This window comes from Anolis sagrei, chromosome 10 (assembly GCF_037176765.1).
Source record: "Anolis sagrei isolate rAnoSag1 chromosome 10, rAnoSag1.mat, whole genome shotgun sequence".
NCBI classification, from domain to species: Eukaryota; Metazoa; Chordata; class Lepidosauria; order Squamata; family Dactyloidae; genus Anolis; species Anolis sagrei.
The window spans coordinates 18,931,631-18,949,948 of record NC_090030.1 but is presented as its reverse complement, the minus strand read 5'-3'; the positions used below and the strand labels follow the sequence as shown (position 1 = coordinate 18,949,948).

Genomic DNA, 18,318 nt, shown 5'->3' with positions numbered 1-18,318 from the left:
ATTATTATTATTATTATTATCCTGTATGTCAGATATTTACATTACGATTCATAACAGTAGCAAAATTACAGTTATGAAGTAGCAAAGAAAATAATTTTATGGTTGGGGGTCACCACAACATGAGGAAAGGTATTAAGGAGTCACGGCATTAGGAAGATTGAGAACCACTGCTGTAAGACAACCTAGGTCATTCACATAGATGGATAGTAAGGATAACACATTAAGTCTAAACTGTACCACTAATGCAGTTTGACTCCACTACTCCTGCCATGGCTCAATGCTTTGAAATCCTGGGAGATGTAGTTTAGTGAGATAGCAACATTTTTTGGCAGAGAAGGCTAAAGATCCTGCAAAACTGCAGTGCCCAGCACTAAAGAGCATTGAACCACAATGGTTAAAGTAATGTCAAACTGAAATAACTCTGTGTTTTCGAAGTCTTTCATGGTCGGAATCACTGGGTTGCTGGGAGTTTTTTGAGCTGTATGACCATGTTCCAGAAGCATTTTCTCCTGACGTTTCACCCACACCTATGGCAGGAATCCTCTGAGGTTGTGAGGATGCCTCAAAAACCTCACAATCTCTGAGGATGCCTGGCATGGATGTGAGTGAAACGTCAGGAGAAAATGCTTCTGGAACATGGTCATACAGCACAGAAAACTCATAGCAACCCTGTAATAACTCTGCCACGTAGATGCATTTTAAGACTACCATGTATTGTTTCTGTCTCCCATGAAATTTAACCAGTGGTCATTTACAATTACCAGCTCTCTCTGTGCAGACCCCACCCCCTAAATAAAGGGGGGAAAACGGCTCTCTCTTTACTCAAATATAATTGCTCAGGGAAAAAGAGCGTCTCTTTGCTACTGCTCGGAGGATAGAGCGCTTCCTTCATTTAGGCCAGGTAATTGAATCCAAGGAGCTATATTTAACATACCTCTTTATCTAAATGAATTTATTGATGGGGAGGAAAATGGATGCGCTGCCAGAGACTCTGTTGCTGACCGTGTCGGAAATGATTAAGTTGATGGCTTCACAAAAGCTGCTTGGCTCCCTGTACCTCCCCATCGTCCACCCGCACAGCCGGCAGAAAAGGATGTAATCAAGGGGAGCCACATCTCCAAGGGTGGCTGGTAGCATCCCAGAAAGCATCAGACAGGAGTTGGTCCAGCTAGGGATTTTGTATCCACCCAATCCTGGTCAACCCTAGGACGAATGTACTTGCTTATTCAGGTTGAACACTGGGATGAACAGCCAAGCTAAGAGGGGATGCAGCAGTTTGTTTTTGCCAGAGTCTCCTGGGAAGGGAGGCCTGTTAGCGATAATCATAGCATTGTAGACTCATAAAGTTGGAAGAGACTTCTAGGGTCATCCAATCTAACCCCCTTCTGCCAGTAAAGCAGTGGTTCCCCAACCATTTTTTTTAACCAGGGTCCACTTTGACAAGAGGCCACTTGACCAGGGACCACATTCCAACATTAGTACCAAAAGGGTTATGAATCAATGTATTGTCGAAGGCTTTCATGGCTGGAATCACTGGGTAGTTGTAGGTTTTTTCAGGCTATATGGCCATGTTCTAGAGGCATTCTCTCCTGATGTTTCGCCTGCATCTATGGCAAGCATCCTCAGAGGCAGTGAGGTCTGTTGGAACTAGGAAAATGGGTTTATATATCTGTGGAAAGACCAGGGTGGGACAAAGGACTCTTGTCTGCTGGAGCTAGGTGTGAATGTTTCAACTGACCACCTTGATTAGCATTTGATAGCCTGGAAGTGCCTGGAGAAATCTTTTGTTGAGAGGTGATTAGATGTCCCTGATTGTTTTCCCTCTGGAAAATCTGGCTACCTGTTTTAAAAAACTCTAAAATTAAAACAGCAAAACAGCAGATCAATATAATAACAATTAAAACAATATGTAAAACATTCATTAAACCAGTAAAAAAACAGTATTAATAGCCATCTGCTCACCCACAGAAAACCATATTTAATTAGTCTCAGCACTATAAGGGGTTTTTGTGAGACCAGCTGCATTCATTGCAATGGTGTAGTAATGGTGAGTCTGCAAACCTATTTTAGTTCTTGGGGACCACTGGTGGTCTACACACCACAGATTAGAAACCACTGCTCACTCACAGAAAACCGTATTTAATAAGCCTCAGCACTGTAAGAGGATTGTGCGAGACCAGTCGCATTTGTTGAAATTCGTCCATGGACCATATTTTAGTTCTTACTGACCACTGGTGGTCCACAGGCCACAGATTGGAAACCACTGCTCGCTCACAGCAAACCATATTTAATAAGCCTCAGCATTATAAGAGGATTTTGCGAGACCAGTTGCATTCATTGAAATTTGTCCACGGACCATATTTTAGTTCTTATGGACCACTGGTGGTCCACAGACCACAGATTGGAAACCACTGCTCACTCACAGAAAACCATATTAATAAGCCTCAGCACTATAAGAGGATTTTGTGAGACCAGTCGCATTAAAATTCGTCCACGGACCATATTTTAGTTCTTGCGGACCACTGGTGGTCCGTGGAGCACAGGTTGGGAACCAATGCATTAAAGAATACAGAATCCGAACACTCCTGGCAGAATCTATCTAGGCTCCAGAGAAGTGGACTCCACCAGACTCCAAATCATCAGTGGATTTCACTATCAAAAGCTCTGACTGCATGATTTTTTCCCACTTTTGTTTGGATGGAATCTCTTTTTTTTTGCAATTTAAAGCTATTGCTCTGTATCGTAGTCTCTGAAGCGATGGAGAACACATCTTCCATGTGACCTTCTTGTGTTAAAACAGGTAATGGCCAACTTGGGCCCTCCAGGTGTTTTGGACTTCAACTCCCACCATTCTTAACAGCTTCAGCCCCATACTTTCGCTCCTCAGCGGCTTAAGCTGAGGCGGCTGAGGGGGGAAGGGAAAGGAAAGGGCCTGAGGCTGTTAGGAATGGTGGGAGTTGAAGTCCAAAACACTTGGAGGACCCAAGTTGGCCTATGACTGTTTTAACACAAGAAGGTCCCACGTGTTAGCCTTTTAACACAAGGCTATCATGTCCCTTGTTCATGAGATTCATGAGGTCACGAAGAGTCAGAAGCAACTGAACGAATGAACAACAACAAATCATGTCCCTTCTTTGCTATTTCTTCTCCAATCTAAACATACTCAATTCTCTAATTCCTGGTTCCCAGACCTTTGACCTTTTTGGACAGCCTCCAGTTTGCCCATCTCCTTCTTGAATTATGGAGCCCAGACCTGGATGCAATATTCAAGGTGGCCTAATCAGAATAAAGTGGTATTATTCCTTTCCTTGATTTGGAAACTATCCTCCTATCGATGCAGCCTAGGTTATGATAATACACACACTATGCATTTACTTCATCTTCACTGTTATTATTTATTTTATTTTAATTTATTTATTTGAATTGTGGTGAAGTGATCAGCAACAACCAATGCTCTGTCCTCCAGATGTGACTGGACTTCAGTCTCCGCTGTCCCTCATCGAGGGCTCTGTGGCCTAGGGCTGATGGGTGCTGCAGTCCGAACACAACTGGCGGCCGCTGCTGCTCTGAAGACTGGTGCTGCTGTTGGCAAGGAGCCCAGACCGTTGCTCTCGCTGGGGATTGGCGTTGGCTGGTGATGTCATGCATCTGCAGAGCCATAAACTTGGGGTCCTTGGCGAAAGCCAGCAAACTGTCTCATCTCCGTATGTTGGGGATGACAGTCCGGTTTGTTGTGTGAGCACAAACCAGAGAGGACCAGGCGACATCACAACTTGCTCACCCTCTTCTTTGATTTGCATTGTCCGCAAGAAAGCTGTGATTTGGGCCGGAGTCAAGAATCGAACTTTCTCCACTTGCCACACCTTCACAGACTGAGTGACCATGCAGTGGCACCAGCTTTTTCTAGCTGGCACTGGAGAATCATGATGGTAACGCTCTTGGAAAATTTGGGAATAAAACAGTGAACAATGCCCCCCGAACTGGAGCTCAGTCACCTCTCTGCGGCCATTTGAGGAGCCCCAATCCAAAGGGGTGCTGCACCTCTTGAAAATCTAGAGTGAGAGTGCCTTCCAATGGCAATCCACCCTGACGGCAAAGCTCGCTGAGGCCAGATCACCCTTTGCAGAAGGGGCCCTGGGTGTGTGTGTGTGTCAGTGTGTGTCTGCACACACAAGGCACTAGGACCTAGGAGGAGTCCCGGCAAATCTGGCAGGAATTTCTTGCTTGGAGCTCAGACAACAAAGGCAGAGTGTGGCTGGCTTTCTCTCTCTCAGCATCTCCACCCTGCAAGAGCTGAAAACCGGTAAGTATTCCTTGGAAGCCTTTCCAGGCAGAGAAAGCAGCAGAGATGGGATGCCAAAGGCAGGGGAAGGAAAGAGAGAGTCAGGCTGGAGATGAAGGAGGTCCACGCCCCATCCAAAGCTCTGGCTTTTCAAAGTTGCATTGAGCTCCCATTGTTTCCAGTGTGATGTTTAGAGAGCAGCGAAGTAGTGCTGGGTTTGGGTGGGGATGATTTTTTTGGCAACTCTGGTGAAGGAAAAGCAATGGGAAGCTCCCTTCCCTGCATGACAGGAGTGAAGGTCAGGGACAGGTCACCGTGACTCCTCGAAAAGGAAGGCAGAGACTCTGGCAGAAGGCAAGCAACAGCTTTTCTCAGGATTTGTACCTGATCACCCAGCCTTGAGGTTTTTAATCCCATTTCAGCTGTGCGAAGCTGCGATGAGCAGATGTGAGTTGCATGCTAATAGCCTTGGACAGCCAAGAGTGATCGGGCTCATAGGTTTCGTGGGATCCCTTTGGAGGGGCTGGGATCCTTTGCATCTCCAGCTCATACCTGAGATGATCCCTGTCACTCCCCTTTTCCACACTATTCGCACACTGAACTAAGGCGCTTTCCCAATTCCACTAAGCGTGCGCTCAGAGCAGTGAACAATGAAAGGTGCTCTTGCGGTGGCGTGATGAGACTGCATCTGTCAGACACCTTCAGCAATTAAAATACACTTCATTAACAGGAAAAGGAAGGGTGCAGGGAGAAGTAACCATATTCTCCAATTGAATGACATCTGGTGTCAATATCATTTCATATCAACTCACCCACTGCTCTTGAATACGGTCCCCGCCCCATACTTTTTGTCTGAATTTCTAGGATTTCAAGGGTTTTCATAGGGAGTGGTGACTCTGGAGATGTGAGTAAGTGAGATGTGACTGCTCTTCTGGCTTTCAGACACTCACAAAGGATACAGCATTGTTGCCGTATCTCTGTCCAGCCATCAGCCATTCCAGTTTGATTCTCATTTGAAAGGTCCCTTTGGCTCAGGCTGTCTCTCCATCAGCATCTGGATAGGTTTGATACCCGAGCACAGGTTCTCAAGTCTTTGGAAGGTGGGATTCCTCTCTTCATTGTTGGTTCTATCCATCTACCGCTGAAGGGAAGTTTTGCATCAAAACTGCGGGGAACTTCATTCAGTTCAAACTGTTTGTAGCTGGCATGCATCCTGAAGTGACGCCCACAAACCTCTCCATCACATTCTCCTATTATTAGAAACCCAGGGTTGAGCCAGAGATAGAAATCCTTTGGTTCCAGGTTGTGTATCATTCAGTCAATTGTGTTGTTGAGATAGGACCCTCCCATTCCCTGTGCCTTACTCCCAAAAATACACAGAGGAGGGGGAAGTCCTTTGTGGCATCAATCCAAGCAAAGTAAGACATTGGGCAAGGCTTCGTTTTATTGGAAAGCACAAAGTTTAGCTTGAAGATCTGCTGTTAACAGTGTTTTCCTCTTTCTAGCTGACTATATTTTGTTTCCTTTGCACTCTTTCCTCCTCCACCTCCCAGCTTCACAACTTCAGGGCTCACCGAGCTATGGAACTTGATTTTGGACACTTTGACGAAAGAGACAAGGCGTCCAGAAACATGCGAGGCTCCCGGATGAACGGCCTGCCGAGCCCCACTCACAGTGCCCACTGCAGCTTCTACCGCACCCGGACCTTACAAGCCCTGAGCAACGAGAAGAAAGCCAAGAAGGTGCGCTTCTATCGCAATGGGGACCGCTACTTCAAGGGCATTGTGTACGCCGTCTCTGGAGACCGTTTCCGGAGCTTCGACGCCTTGCTTGCCGACCTGACCCGGTCCCTGTCCGATAACATTAACCTGCCTCAGGGAGTGCGCTACATTTACACCATCGATGGCAACAGGAAGATTGGGAGCATGGATGAGCTGGAGGAAGGTAATGAGCTGCAAGCGATGCTGGTGCATGGAGGGTGGAGAACACTGCAAGCCTTGATGCTTCACGCATTATGAGCTGAGCATGCCTCAGGTTAGGGTGCATGAATGTCAGTGGAGGGTATACTATACCCATTGATTCACCTCCCACAGCATTAGAGTTCATTCATAAATTGGAGTTTCTTATATTCTTGATTCATCTAGATAAGGGAAGTTGGGAATATGAACAATGGACCTCAGAGGAAGATTTAGATTAAATCTTTATGGAAAATATCAGAGACCGGATGTGGGATTTCCTGCAAATAAATCATGTGGGTTGTTGTGAATTTTCCGGGCTGTATGGCCATGTTCCAGAAGCATTATCTCCTGGCATTTTGCCTGCATCTATGGCAGGCATCCTCAGAGGTTGTGAGGTCTGCTGGAAACTAGGAAAATGGGGTTTATATATCTGTGGAATGTCCAGAGTGGGACATTCCTGCCTTCTCACCTCCCAACAAAGGATTCTCCCTGGCAGTAAGAAGCCAGCCCTTGAAACTGCTAGGCCATTAAATGCTAATCAAGGTGGCCAATTAAACATTCATACTTACCTCCAACAAACAAGAGTTCTTTCTCCCACCCTGGACATTATTCCACAGGGATATAAGCCCAATTTTCCTAGCTTCCAATAGAGCTCACAACCTCTGAGGATTCATGCCATTGATGTGGGTGAAACATCAGAAGAGAATGCTTCTGGACCATAGCCATACTGCCCGGAAAACTCACAACAACCCAGTGATTCCGGCCATGAAAGCCTTCGACAATACAATAAAAGGCAGAAAGGAAACAAGCTCACAACAGAATATACACCAAATTGTGGGAAGGCATTGTGGGTGTGTGCCCATAATGCTTTAATGGCAACCAGGGTGAATATCCCCCATTCCAAAGAGGCACAAATGCTGTGCAGATGGTGGGTGTGTTCACCTCCAGGTTTCTATCTGCATGGGTGAGTGTGTTTGAAATGAAGCGCCTGGGTGTGGGAGTGTGTTGTCATATATCCGGACTGCGCATGCCGGGTGGTCAATTTATTCTGCCTCTTTGTAGAAATGGACCTGCCGGCGGATGGGGGACTGTCTGCTTAGTCGGCCCATAGGGACATGCCTTGCGACTGCATTAAGAATGATTTATATACAAGCTTTCTTACCCTGGGGCAAAACCCCATTTAGGTCCACTGTCTTGAAGATTCTATCTATGCATATATAATATATAAGGTGCCAGTTCTCTCGCTGTATATTCAGAAGCATGGTTATCGGCAATGCCTGTCCATCAATACATTGTGCATTGAACCGATGGACATACAAAGGCTGGGGGTTTTCGCTTCCCTCTGAGAGCCTGTCTGCAATATCGTTTGTGATGCTTTGCACTGAATGCATCCCTGCGCTTTGTATAGAAGGGGGTGTGTCTGGGGCTTCGGTAAGGACGGGCGTGAACGCGCATCCATGTGTTGGAGAGCTCGGGCTTTTAAAAAAAGCTTACTGCACTTTGGGTGTGTCGGGGTGCAGCTGTGTCTATGGAGTGTGAGCAATGTGCACCGTATGCGTCTTCTGTTATGTAGCAGCACAATATTGGCACAAATTGCCGCTCCGCAAAAGGGTGACTCAGTCTGCACAGTATTGCACAGTCACCGGCTCTTGCCAAGGGCGCATGGAAGCAAATGCAGATTTCCTTAAACGCTCCCAAGATTATTGAGGTGAGGAAAGAGGGAGATGAGATGACATCCTGTGCCGAAGAATGCTCTTTGAGCAATCACTGTGTTTAAAAATCCCCAAAACCATTACCGCAACAATAAAAGCAATTTATGTTCCGAACAGAGATGCTTCTGATACCTGTGGCTTTTTAAGAATTGTTTTTAAAGACTGACACACATGGGACTTTCACTAATGTGAGATATTCACCGGTGTGACTGCAGGGTGTGTCCCTTTGTCTGGGGCGAATGTGTTCAGTGTGTCTGTAAGGTGTGTCTCTGGCAGCTCCGAAGGGATGGCATTGGATTTGCCCCCAAGGGAAGGAGTGTCTGTCGTGTGAGAGAGCATTACGGAGGCAAGAAGTGGGTGTGAATGGCTCGTGCACAGAGAAACCAGTGTTGGAAATAGCCATTGGTTGGAATAGTGAACCAGTGCAGCATTGCCAGTGGATGGAGTACAAGTGTGGTACTATTGTGCGTTCCTTTTTCTGTAACTCCGGAGTCTAAGAACGGTGCCATATTTGCCTGTGAGAAGGCTTCCTTTGTGATCAAGAATGCTGTTATCCTTTTGGGGATGAAGGATGCTTTCCATTGTTCATCTATTCCACACTATTAGTGGCGTACATATACACACCATAAGAATATGTGAATAAGCATCTTCACAAAGAAGGGTTGAACCCCTTTATGACGATGACGGATCTGCAGCTACTCACTTTTTGCAGCTCCCGCAAGTTGCCGTCTATCTCAGATCAAATATGTTAAATGGCATACTGTGCTCAGGCAAGGGCCAGATTTTCACCAGACTCATAGAGATTGGAGATCTTTGCCTTGGAGCCAATGGGGCTGCCATCTTGAATGATGTCATTCCCTGGACATATTCTCCCCGGAGCTACGATTTCCAAGAATGACATCATGGTGTCAATTCTGAGCCAGGCCTGCTTTGTTACCCTTTCCCCCTTAGGGTCTGAAATTGTTGTGCATAATATGTGAAAAGCTTGTCCTCTGCAATAGATGGCTCTTGTTGCTGCTGGGCACTTTCATTCTTTGTTTGAGTGTTATGTGTGTGTCGTCAGTGGATGCACAAAGAAGTTCCTTCTGAGATTTCACCGTGATGGTTCCTACTGTGCTGGTCCCCTCCTTTCTTTGGAAGTAATATATCTGAAGACATTAAATTAAAAAAAAACACTATATCAGCGTTTCTCAACCTGGGTGTTGAGACCCCTGGGAAGGGAGTCACCAGGGGGTGTCAGAAGGGTCACCAAAGACCATCAGAAAACACAGTATTGTCTGTTGGTCATGAGGGTTCTTTGTGGGAGGTTTGGCACAATTCTATCATTGGTGGAGTTCAGAATGCTCTTTGATTGTACAACTACAATCTACTTGTACAACTACAGCAACTACAGCTCTCAAATGTCAAAATCTATTTTCTCCAAACTCCACCAGTGTTCACATTAGGGCAGTGGTTCTCAACCTGTAGGTCCCCAGGTGTTTTGGCCTACAACTCCCAGAAATTTCAGCCAGTTTACCAGCTGTTAGGATTTCTGGGAGTTGGAGGCCAAAACATCTGGGGACCCACAGGTTGAGAACCACTGCATTAGGGCATATTGAGTATCTGTGTCAAGTTTGGTCCAGATCAATTATTGTTTGAGTCCACAGTGCTCTCTGGATGTAGGTTAACTACTACTCCAAAACTCAAGGTCAGTGCTCACTAAACCCTTCCAGTATTTTCTGTTGGTCATGGGAGAACTGTGTGCCAAGTTTGGTTCAATTCAATCGTTGGTGGGGTTCAGAATGTTCTTTGATTGTAGGTGAACAATAAACCCCAGCAACTACAACTCCCAAATGTCAAGTCTATTTTCCCCAAACTCCACCAGTGTTTACATTTCGACATATTGAGCATTCGTGCCAAATTTGGTCCAGGTCCATCATTGTTTGAGTTCACAGTGCTCTCTGAATGTAGGTGAACTACAACTCCAAAATTCAAGGTCAATGCTCTCCTAACCCTTCCAGTATTTGCTGCTGGTCTGTGTGCCAAGTTTGCTGTGTGCCAACTCATTGCTGGAGTCCAGAATGCTCTGTGATTGTAGGTGAACTATAAATCCCAAGAACTCTCAAATGACAAAATCAATCCCCCCCCCCCAACCCCACCAGTATTCAAATTTTGGCGTATTGAGTATTTGTGCCCAATGTGGTCCAGTAATTGAAAATACATCCTGCATATCAGATATTTACATTGTGTTTCTTAACAGTAGCAAAATTACAGTTATGAAGTAGCAACGAAAATAATTGTACAGTTGGGGGTCACCACAACATGAGGAACTGTGTTAAGGGGTCATGGCATTAGGAAGGTTGAGAAACACTGCTAGGTAGGGAGAGGAATTTCAGTGGATGTAATGGCTTTGGCCAAAGTATTGTGTTACCATTACAATGCACAATTTGTCTTGAGCATTTCCTTATTTGCAAGGCTTGCAACACAGGTCTAGTAAATGCAATGTACACAATCCAAATCCAGAAATGTGTGCAATTGAATATGAACAAGCACAGCTATCGTCCACAGGCGAAAAGCTTTGGGGCTATCTAGAAATGGTGACTTGTAAGTATCATATTACCCAAGATTTCTCATACTATTTGGAGGTCTAGGGCAAATATAACTTTGGGGAACACAAAGATCCATCTAAGAGTAGGGCTGTGGCACATGAGAGGACAAGAGCTCTAAGAAGTTGCTTTTTAAGACTCCAGCTCCTAGAATCCCCTGTGGGTAAGTGAGACTGCAGATATTAATTCTGCAATTTTGGGGGTTTTACTGAAATTTAGACCCCAAAAATGAGTTAGGACAGTGGTTCTTAACCTTCCTAATACCACGACCCCTTAATACAGTTCCTCATGTTGTGGTGATCCCCACCATAAAATTATTTTTGTTGCTAATTCATAACTGTAATTTTGCTACTGTTAGGAATCCTAATGTAAATATTTGATAAGCAGGGTGTATTTTCATTCCCTGGAACAAATTTGGCACAAATCCCCAACATGTCCAAATTGGAATACTGGTGGGATTTTTTTTGGGGGGGGGGGGATTGATTTTGTCATTTGGGAGTTGTAGTTGCTGGGATTTCTAATCTACCTACAATCAAAGAGCATTCCGAAATTCAGCAACGATGGGATTGAACCAGACCTGGCACAGAGAACTCCCATGACCAACAGAAAATAAACTGGGTTTGGTGGGCATTGTCCCTGAGTTTTGGAGTTGTAGTTCACCTACCTCCAGAAGGTACTGTAGACTCAAACAATGATGGATCTGGTCCAAACTTGGCAAAAATACTCAATATGTCCAAATGTGAACACTGGTGAAGTTTGGAGAAAATAGACCTTGATATTTGGGAGTTGTAGTTGCTGTGATTTATAGTTCACATACAATCAAAGATCCCCTTGAACCCCATAAACGACCCATGCCCATCTTGGCTCATTAGACCCATGCCCATCTTGGCTCATTAAATCAGCCAGAGGGGGGTTGTTTGACTGGTTTGTACCGATTATCAATGCATCGTTGGAGCAAGGAATTTTTCCATCTAATTTGAAGCAGGCCGTGGTTCGCCCACTTATCAAAAAAGCTTCCCTTGACTCCACGGTGCTGAATAACTACAGGCCGATCTCCAACCTCCCCTTTTTGGGTAAGGTGCTGGAGAGGGTGGTCGCCTCTCAGCTCCAGGGTTTCCTAGACGATACCAACTACCTAGATCAGTCACAGTCTGGTTTCAGGCCTGGTCATGGCACCGAGACAGCCTTGGTCGCCTTGGTGGATGACCTCCGCAGAGAGCTGGACAGGGGGAGTGTGACCCTGCTGGTTCTCTTGGACATCTCAGCGGCTTTCGATACCATCGATCATGGTATCCTTCTGGGTCGTCTCTCCGGGATGGGCCTTGGGGGCACGGTTTTGTCGTGGCTCCAGTCCTTCCTGGAGGGACGAACTCAGATGGTGAAGCTGGGAGACGCCTGCTCGGACCCCTGGCCTTTGACTTGTGGGGTCCCGCAAGGCTCTATTCTGTCTCCCATGCTTTTTAACATCTACATGAAACCGCTGGGAGAGGTCATCCGGAGTTTTGGAGTTGGGTGCCATCTCTACGCGGATGACACACAACTCTACTACTCTTTTCCACCTAATTCCAAGGAGGCCCCTCGGGTGCTAGACGAGTGCCTGGCCGCTGTGTCGATCTGGATGAGGAAGAACAAGCTGAAGATCAATCCCGACAAGACAGAGGTCCTCCTGGTCGATCGTAAACCGGACCGGGGTATAGGGTGGTCACCTGTGTTGGACGGGGTTACACTCCCCCTAAAGCCACAGGTCCGCAGTTTGGGCGTCCTCTTGGATTCTTCGCTTACACTTGAGGCTCAGGTGTCGGCGGTATCCGGGAGGGCCTTTGCGCAACTGAGACTTGTGCGCCAACTGCGACCATACCTCGTGAAGGCTGATCTGGCCGGGGTGGTCCATGCCTTGGTCACCTCTAGAATGGATTACTGCAATGCGCTCTACGTGGGGCTGCCCTTGAAGACGGCTCGGAAACTTCAATTGGTCCAGCGGGCAGCAGCCAGGATGCTAACCGGGGCTCTTTATCAAGAGAGGTCTACCCCTCTGTTCAAGGAGCTCCACTGGCTGCCATTTATTTTCCGAGCCCAATTCAAGGTGCAGGTGCTTACCTACAAAGCCCTAAACGGTTTGGGACCACCCTACCTGCGTGACCGCATCACCATCTACGAACCCACACGCTCGCTTCGGTCATCTGGAGAGGCCCTGCTCGTGATCCCACCCACGTCGCAAGCGCGCTTGGTGGGGACACGTGACAGGGCCTTTTCTGTGGCGGCCCCCCGACTTTGGAACGCCCTCCCAATAGATCTCAGACAGGCCCCCACTCTAGCCATTTTCAGAAGGAATTTAAAAACTTGGCTGTTCCGTTGTGCCTTCTCAGACTAGGAATCCCCACCCCAAGTCCTAGTAGCACCTTAGCATAACTAATTGTTGCTGCACACTGCACTTTTAATCCCACGTGCCTCCTACCATTTCAGCACTTTTAACCCTTGTACCCCAGTGCGCCGGCCGAACCAGTTTTAATAATGTCTTGATGTACTGCTATTGTTGTTATTTTGCTTATTGTTTGATTTGCTTTGTTATTGTGGTGTTATGCTATTTTGTTTATTGCTGATTTGCTTGCTATTGTGATGTTATGCTCTCTATTGTATTGTTGTTTTGAGGCTTCGGCCTGTGTAAGCCGCATCGAGTCCTTCGGGAGATGCTAGCGGGGTACAAATAAAGTTAATAATAATAATAATAATAATAATAATAATAATAATAAACGATGTCAGTCCCATGTCATGCAGACACTTTTCCCCCTGCCTTGAAAGGGCTCGCTGGTGAGAACTTCCCTCCACCCTCACGCTCTGTCCCTCACCTGCATGGCTTGCGCACCATGCTGCCATGCACTGAGCATGCATGCTCTCCCCTTTCTGCTTGGAGTCTCAGAAATAGCCCTTCCCTTGGTTGAGAGGCCAGTTGCGAGGCCGGCCAATCACAGCAGGAGGAGGGCTTTTGGTGGGAGGATTCGTAGTCTGTTTCCAAAAACAAAGAGAAGGACAGGCGGAGAGATCTTCAGCCTTCTCTGTCAAAAGGGTTCCTAAGACCAGCAGAAATATGTGTTTTTGATGGTCTTTGGCAACCTCTCTGAAACCCCCCTTGTGACCTCCCCCCAAGGGTCCTGACCCCCAGGTTGAGAAACGCTGAGTTAGGAGGTGCCATGTTTTGCTGGAAAGATGTGGATGGTGGATTGCCTCTGTTGCTTCCCCTCTGGACAATGATGGTATCGCTCCTGTGTTATATCGGTGATGCTGTAGAACGGTTCTAAAAATGTCTACAAAGCCACGGACCTTTCCTACTAGCCTTTTGGGCTGTCTGGAGGATTTAAACAATGGTCTTGAACTCCATCTCTTGCCAAAGCCAACACTGAGCACTAGCTTCTAGACGTCTTCGCTTACGTCAGGATTCATGAGTAGCCAATGGATGTGTGACTCAGATAGGATACCTGGGGCCTTCCCATGTTGGCTGGTGAGTTTGGAGAGCTGTAATCCAAAAATTGGAACTTTTCCATGGTCTGCTATTGTGTGTGAGAGAGAGATCCAAAAAATTCAGTTGTCCCTGTGCAGTTATATTCATCTTTCAATGCATCCCTGTCTCCCTGGCTATTACTTCTCAGCCCAGCTTCTTTCCTATTCTTTGTACTTGGTTGGCCTCATTTGCCCTCACTTCCATTTCGTTTACTGAGTTCCAGTGATGCCAGTTATTGTGCTGAAGGTATCAGGCAGCGGAGTCTGATGTGAAGTCATCTCAGACGACTGTCAGCAAAACTGCTCAGCCAACCAGACTCAGAACAAAGAGGGGCAAATGAAGAACCAAGGACAGGAAGGACAAAGTAGAGGGAAAACGGTGCCAATGTAGTTAAAGGAACAAAAGCGTTGAAATAGAGTGTATATTGGGCAACAGTATTACAATGGAGAATGAACACACAGAGGTGCAGCTCTAGAAGGGCTTTGCAGAAACAGGTATGGTCATCCCATCTGTCAGAGTCATCCTCTAAAGTGAATTAGGTGATGATGAAGCTTTCCATTTTTTATACAATTTCATACAGGAAGCAGTAGGGCAGTAGTGTCCAAACTTTGGTCCTCCAGGTGTTTAGAACTTTAACTCCCAGAAGCCCTGGCCAGCTTGTCCAATGGTAAGGAATTATACCGGGATTGTGGCACAGCTGGCTGAGTGTCAACTGCATTAAGATCACTCTGACCAAAAGGTCATGAGTTCGAAGCCAGCCCGCGTTGGAGTGGGTTTCCAACCAATTGTGTAGCCTGTTGTTGACCTTTGCAACCTGAAAGACAGTTGCATCTGTCAAGTAGGAAAATAAGGTACCACCTTAAAGTGTGGGGAGGCTAAATTAACAGATTTATGAGGCCATAAAGAAGATTTATGAGGCCATAAAGAAGACTCTAGCAAAGCATTCCAGCGGGGAAGCATGCGGGGAATGCGGAAGTGCTTCATTAGCGTCACAGATGGACGATGAAAGCGACAGCTCCCCTGGCGGCCAGAAAAAGTTAAATAGCCTCTGTGTATGTCTGTATATGTTTGTATGTCAAAAATTGCCATTGAATGTTTGCCATATATGTGTACACTGTAATGCGCCCTGAGTCCCCTGCGGGGTAAGAAGGGCGGAATATAAATAAATAAAATAATAAATATAATTATGGAAGCTAAAGTCCAAAACACCTGGAGGACGCAAGGTTGGATACCATGACTGTAGAAAGTATGGGGACAATAATTCTCACATTTTGATGCTTCTAGACCAGTGGATCTCAACCTGTGGTTTCCCAGGAGTTTTGGCCTACCACTCCCAGAAATCCCAGCCAGTTTACCAGCTGTTAGAATTTCTGGGAGTTGAAGGCCAAAACATATGGGGACCCACAGGTTGAGAACCACGATTCTAGACCCTGTTGTCTAGAAGCATCAAAATGGGTCCCCAAACTAAAAATGACAAAGAAATAACTTCTGCTTTTGAAAAAGTTTGTTTAGAGCAGTGGTTCTCAACCTTCCCAATACCACGACCCCATAATAAAGTCCCTCATGTTGTGGTGACCCACAACCATAAAATTATTTTCATTGCTACTTCATAACTTTGATTTTGCTACTTTTATGAATCGTAATGTTAATATCTGATATGCAGGATGTATTTTCATTCACTGGACCAAATTTGGCACAAATACCCGATACGCTCCAAATTGAATACTGGTGGAGTTGGGGGGGGGGGGGGGGTTGAGTTTGTCATTTGAGAGTTGTAGTTGCAGGGATTTATAATTCACCCACAATCAAAGAGTGTTCTGAACTCCATCAATGATGGAATTGAACCAAGCTTGGCACAAGAGATTGAATTTCAAAGGCAGGGGGCCACCACCGAGAAGGCCCTGTCCCTCGTACCCACCTAGTATGTTTGCGACAGAGGTGGGGCTGAGAGCAGGGCTTCCCCAGAAGATCTTAACCTCTGAGGTGGGACGTAGAGGGAGATACGTTCAGACAGGTACGCTGACATCACCACTTCCTTTGACCTCATAAGAAATTGCTCTCAATCTCAGCTTTGCATCCTAAAATCACAGAGATAGTTCTAAGCTGAGTCCCCATACTTTGCTTAATAGCAAAGAGAAAACTGGAGAGGGCTACTCTGCCTTTCATGTATGTTTATGTATATATATGTATGTGTGTGTGTATACATACACGCACGCACACACATATACACACATATATAGAAGAGGAGTTTCATTACTTTTTTTCCATAACAAGGAATATCTTTTGAATATCTCTTCTACACAACCATTGAAGGTGCAGGTGCCCTCTCCAGTTTTAAATCTGACAGTCCTATCTGTTTCCTCCACAGCAATGCAAATATTCAATTTAACTATTTCTAAAAGCTCTATGAGCTGCACCATGCTTCTTACTAGTTGCCAAAGGCCAACTAGAATTGAAAAGAGACGTTAATGGGCCGCAATTTATAATGGCTTGCACACGTTTATACCCAATTCAGTGGCTACGATACTGCAGTGCAATTCATTTTGATACCTTTCTTGCTCATGCTTTGAGGCCAGATTCCTGCATCAGGAAAGCAAGGAGAAGACTAGGAAGAATACATGCACAAAGGTTTATTACGTTTGAATCTCAGCTTGCCAGGACATTAATAATGATTATTTATTTATTTATTTATTTACGACATTTATATGCCGCCCTTCTCACCCGAAGGGGACTCAGAGCAGCTTACAAGATATATATATATACACATACATACAATATATTATATTATTAGCATAGTACAGTATCAGTATTATATATAACGATATTGTACTATACCATTATATTGTCATATAATTAGTAATATTACATGTAATATAAAATATATAATTATAATATTATAAGCACCGCATTTCTTCTGTTCTAAGTTGCTATCCATTGCACTACATTGCACTACGTGGACCATAAATATAATTTCCTAATTGGTTCCATCATAAAAACATGGAAAAATTGCTAAAAACATGGAAAAATTGTTGGGATTATAATAATAATTATTTAAATCATGATTTTCTGTCTTGATCAAGACCCAAAATGGCTTGGTTTTGTATGTTCAGCAATTTTAAATCTCTTCTTCCTGGATGACTGAGTAGATCATGCTCAAACTGTGTGATATGTATTGTCGATGGCTGTCATGGCTGAAATCACTGGGTTGTTGAAAGTTTTCCAGGCTGTATGGCCATGTTCCAGAAGCATTCTCTCCTGAAGTTATGCCTGCATCTATGGCAGGCATCCTCAGAACACAGGATGATGAAACCACTCTAACAACTACCATGTGGCGACTAAAATGATCAAGGGTCTGGAGAACAAGCCCAATGAGGAGGGGCTTAAGGAGGGAGGAGGGAGCAAGCTTGTTTACTGCTTCCCTGGAGACTAGGACATGGAACAATGACTTCAAACTACAAGAGAGGAGATTCCATCTGAACATGAGGAAGAACTTCCTGACTGTGAGAGCCGTTCAGCAGTGGAACTCTCTGCCTCGGAGTGTGGTGGAGGCTCCTTCTTTGGAAGCTTTTAAACAGAGGCTGGATGGCCATCTGTTGGGAGTGCTTTGAATGCAATATTCCTGCTTCTTGGCAGGGGGTTGGACTGGATGGCCCATGAGGTCTCTTCCAACTCTTTGATTCTATGATTCTATGTCAGACTAAACAAAGAAGCCACTGAAAACCACAAGCATGTGGACAATTTCAACAGAAAGAAAACCATGAAAATGAACAAAATCAGGCTACCAGCATAAAAAACTCTAAAATCATAGCAGTAAATTAAGAAAAACACTCAAAAACAAGGGAATTCAAAACAAGAAAAATCAGGGCCAGCTAATCACCTTCCAACAAAGGATTCCCACAGGCAGTAAGAAGCCAGACCTTGAAACTCCTAGGCCACCAAATGCTAATCAAGGTGACCAATTGAAACATCCACACTTGCCTCCAATAGACAAGAGTTCTTTCTCCCAGCCTGGACAACCCACGGATATATAAACCCCACTTGCCTCATTTCCAGCAGACCTCATAACCTCTGAGGATGCCTGCCATAGATGCAGACAAAACATCAGGAGAGAATGCTTCTGGAACATGGCCCGACAGACTGGAAAACTTACAACAACTCTGTGCCATATGGTTTGGCTTCAAAAGTCTATTGAAATGCACCTAAATATGTATAGTTAAGGTCTGAGTGTTGGACCAAGAAATAAGGGTTCGAGTCCGCACTTATCCATGGAAACCCATTGGGTAAA

At 45.4% G+C, this 18,318-nt stretch overlaps 1 protein-coding gene across 6 annotated transcripts in view; it reads left to right on the top strand.

Moving 5' to 3' along the window:
- Positions 1-3,676: 3,676 nt before the first annotated feature.
- The window catches only part of DCX (doublecortin), a 116,888-nt gene continuing 102,246 nt past the window's right edge, over positions 3,677-18,318 (top strand). For 2 of the 6 annotated variants that reach the window (XM_060756196.2, XM_060756193.2), the window contains exons 1-2: positions 3,677-4,303; positions 5,836-6,226. In XM_060756196.2, the coding sequence (XP_060612179.1) occupies positions 5,863-6,226 (364 nt within the window). In that variant the 5' untranslated portion in view covers positions 3,677-4,303; positions 5,836-5,862. Of the gene's footprint in view, positions 4,304-4,704; positions 4,730-5,289; positions 5,383-5,568; positions 5,701-5,835; positions 6,227-18,318 lie in introns of those variants that run through there. The other 4 variants (XM_067471580.1, XM_067471581.1, XM_067471578.1 and 1 more) reach the window with 4 other exon arrangements.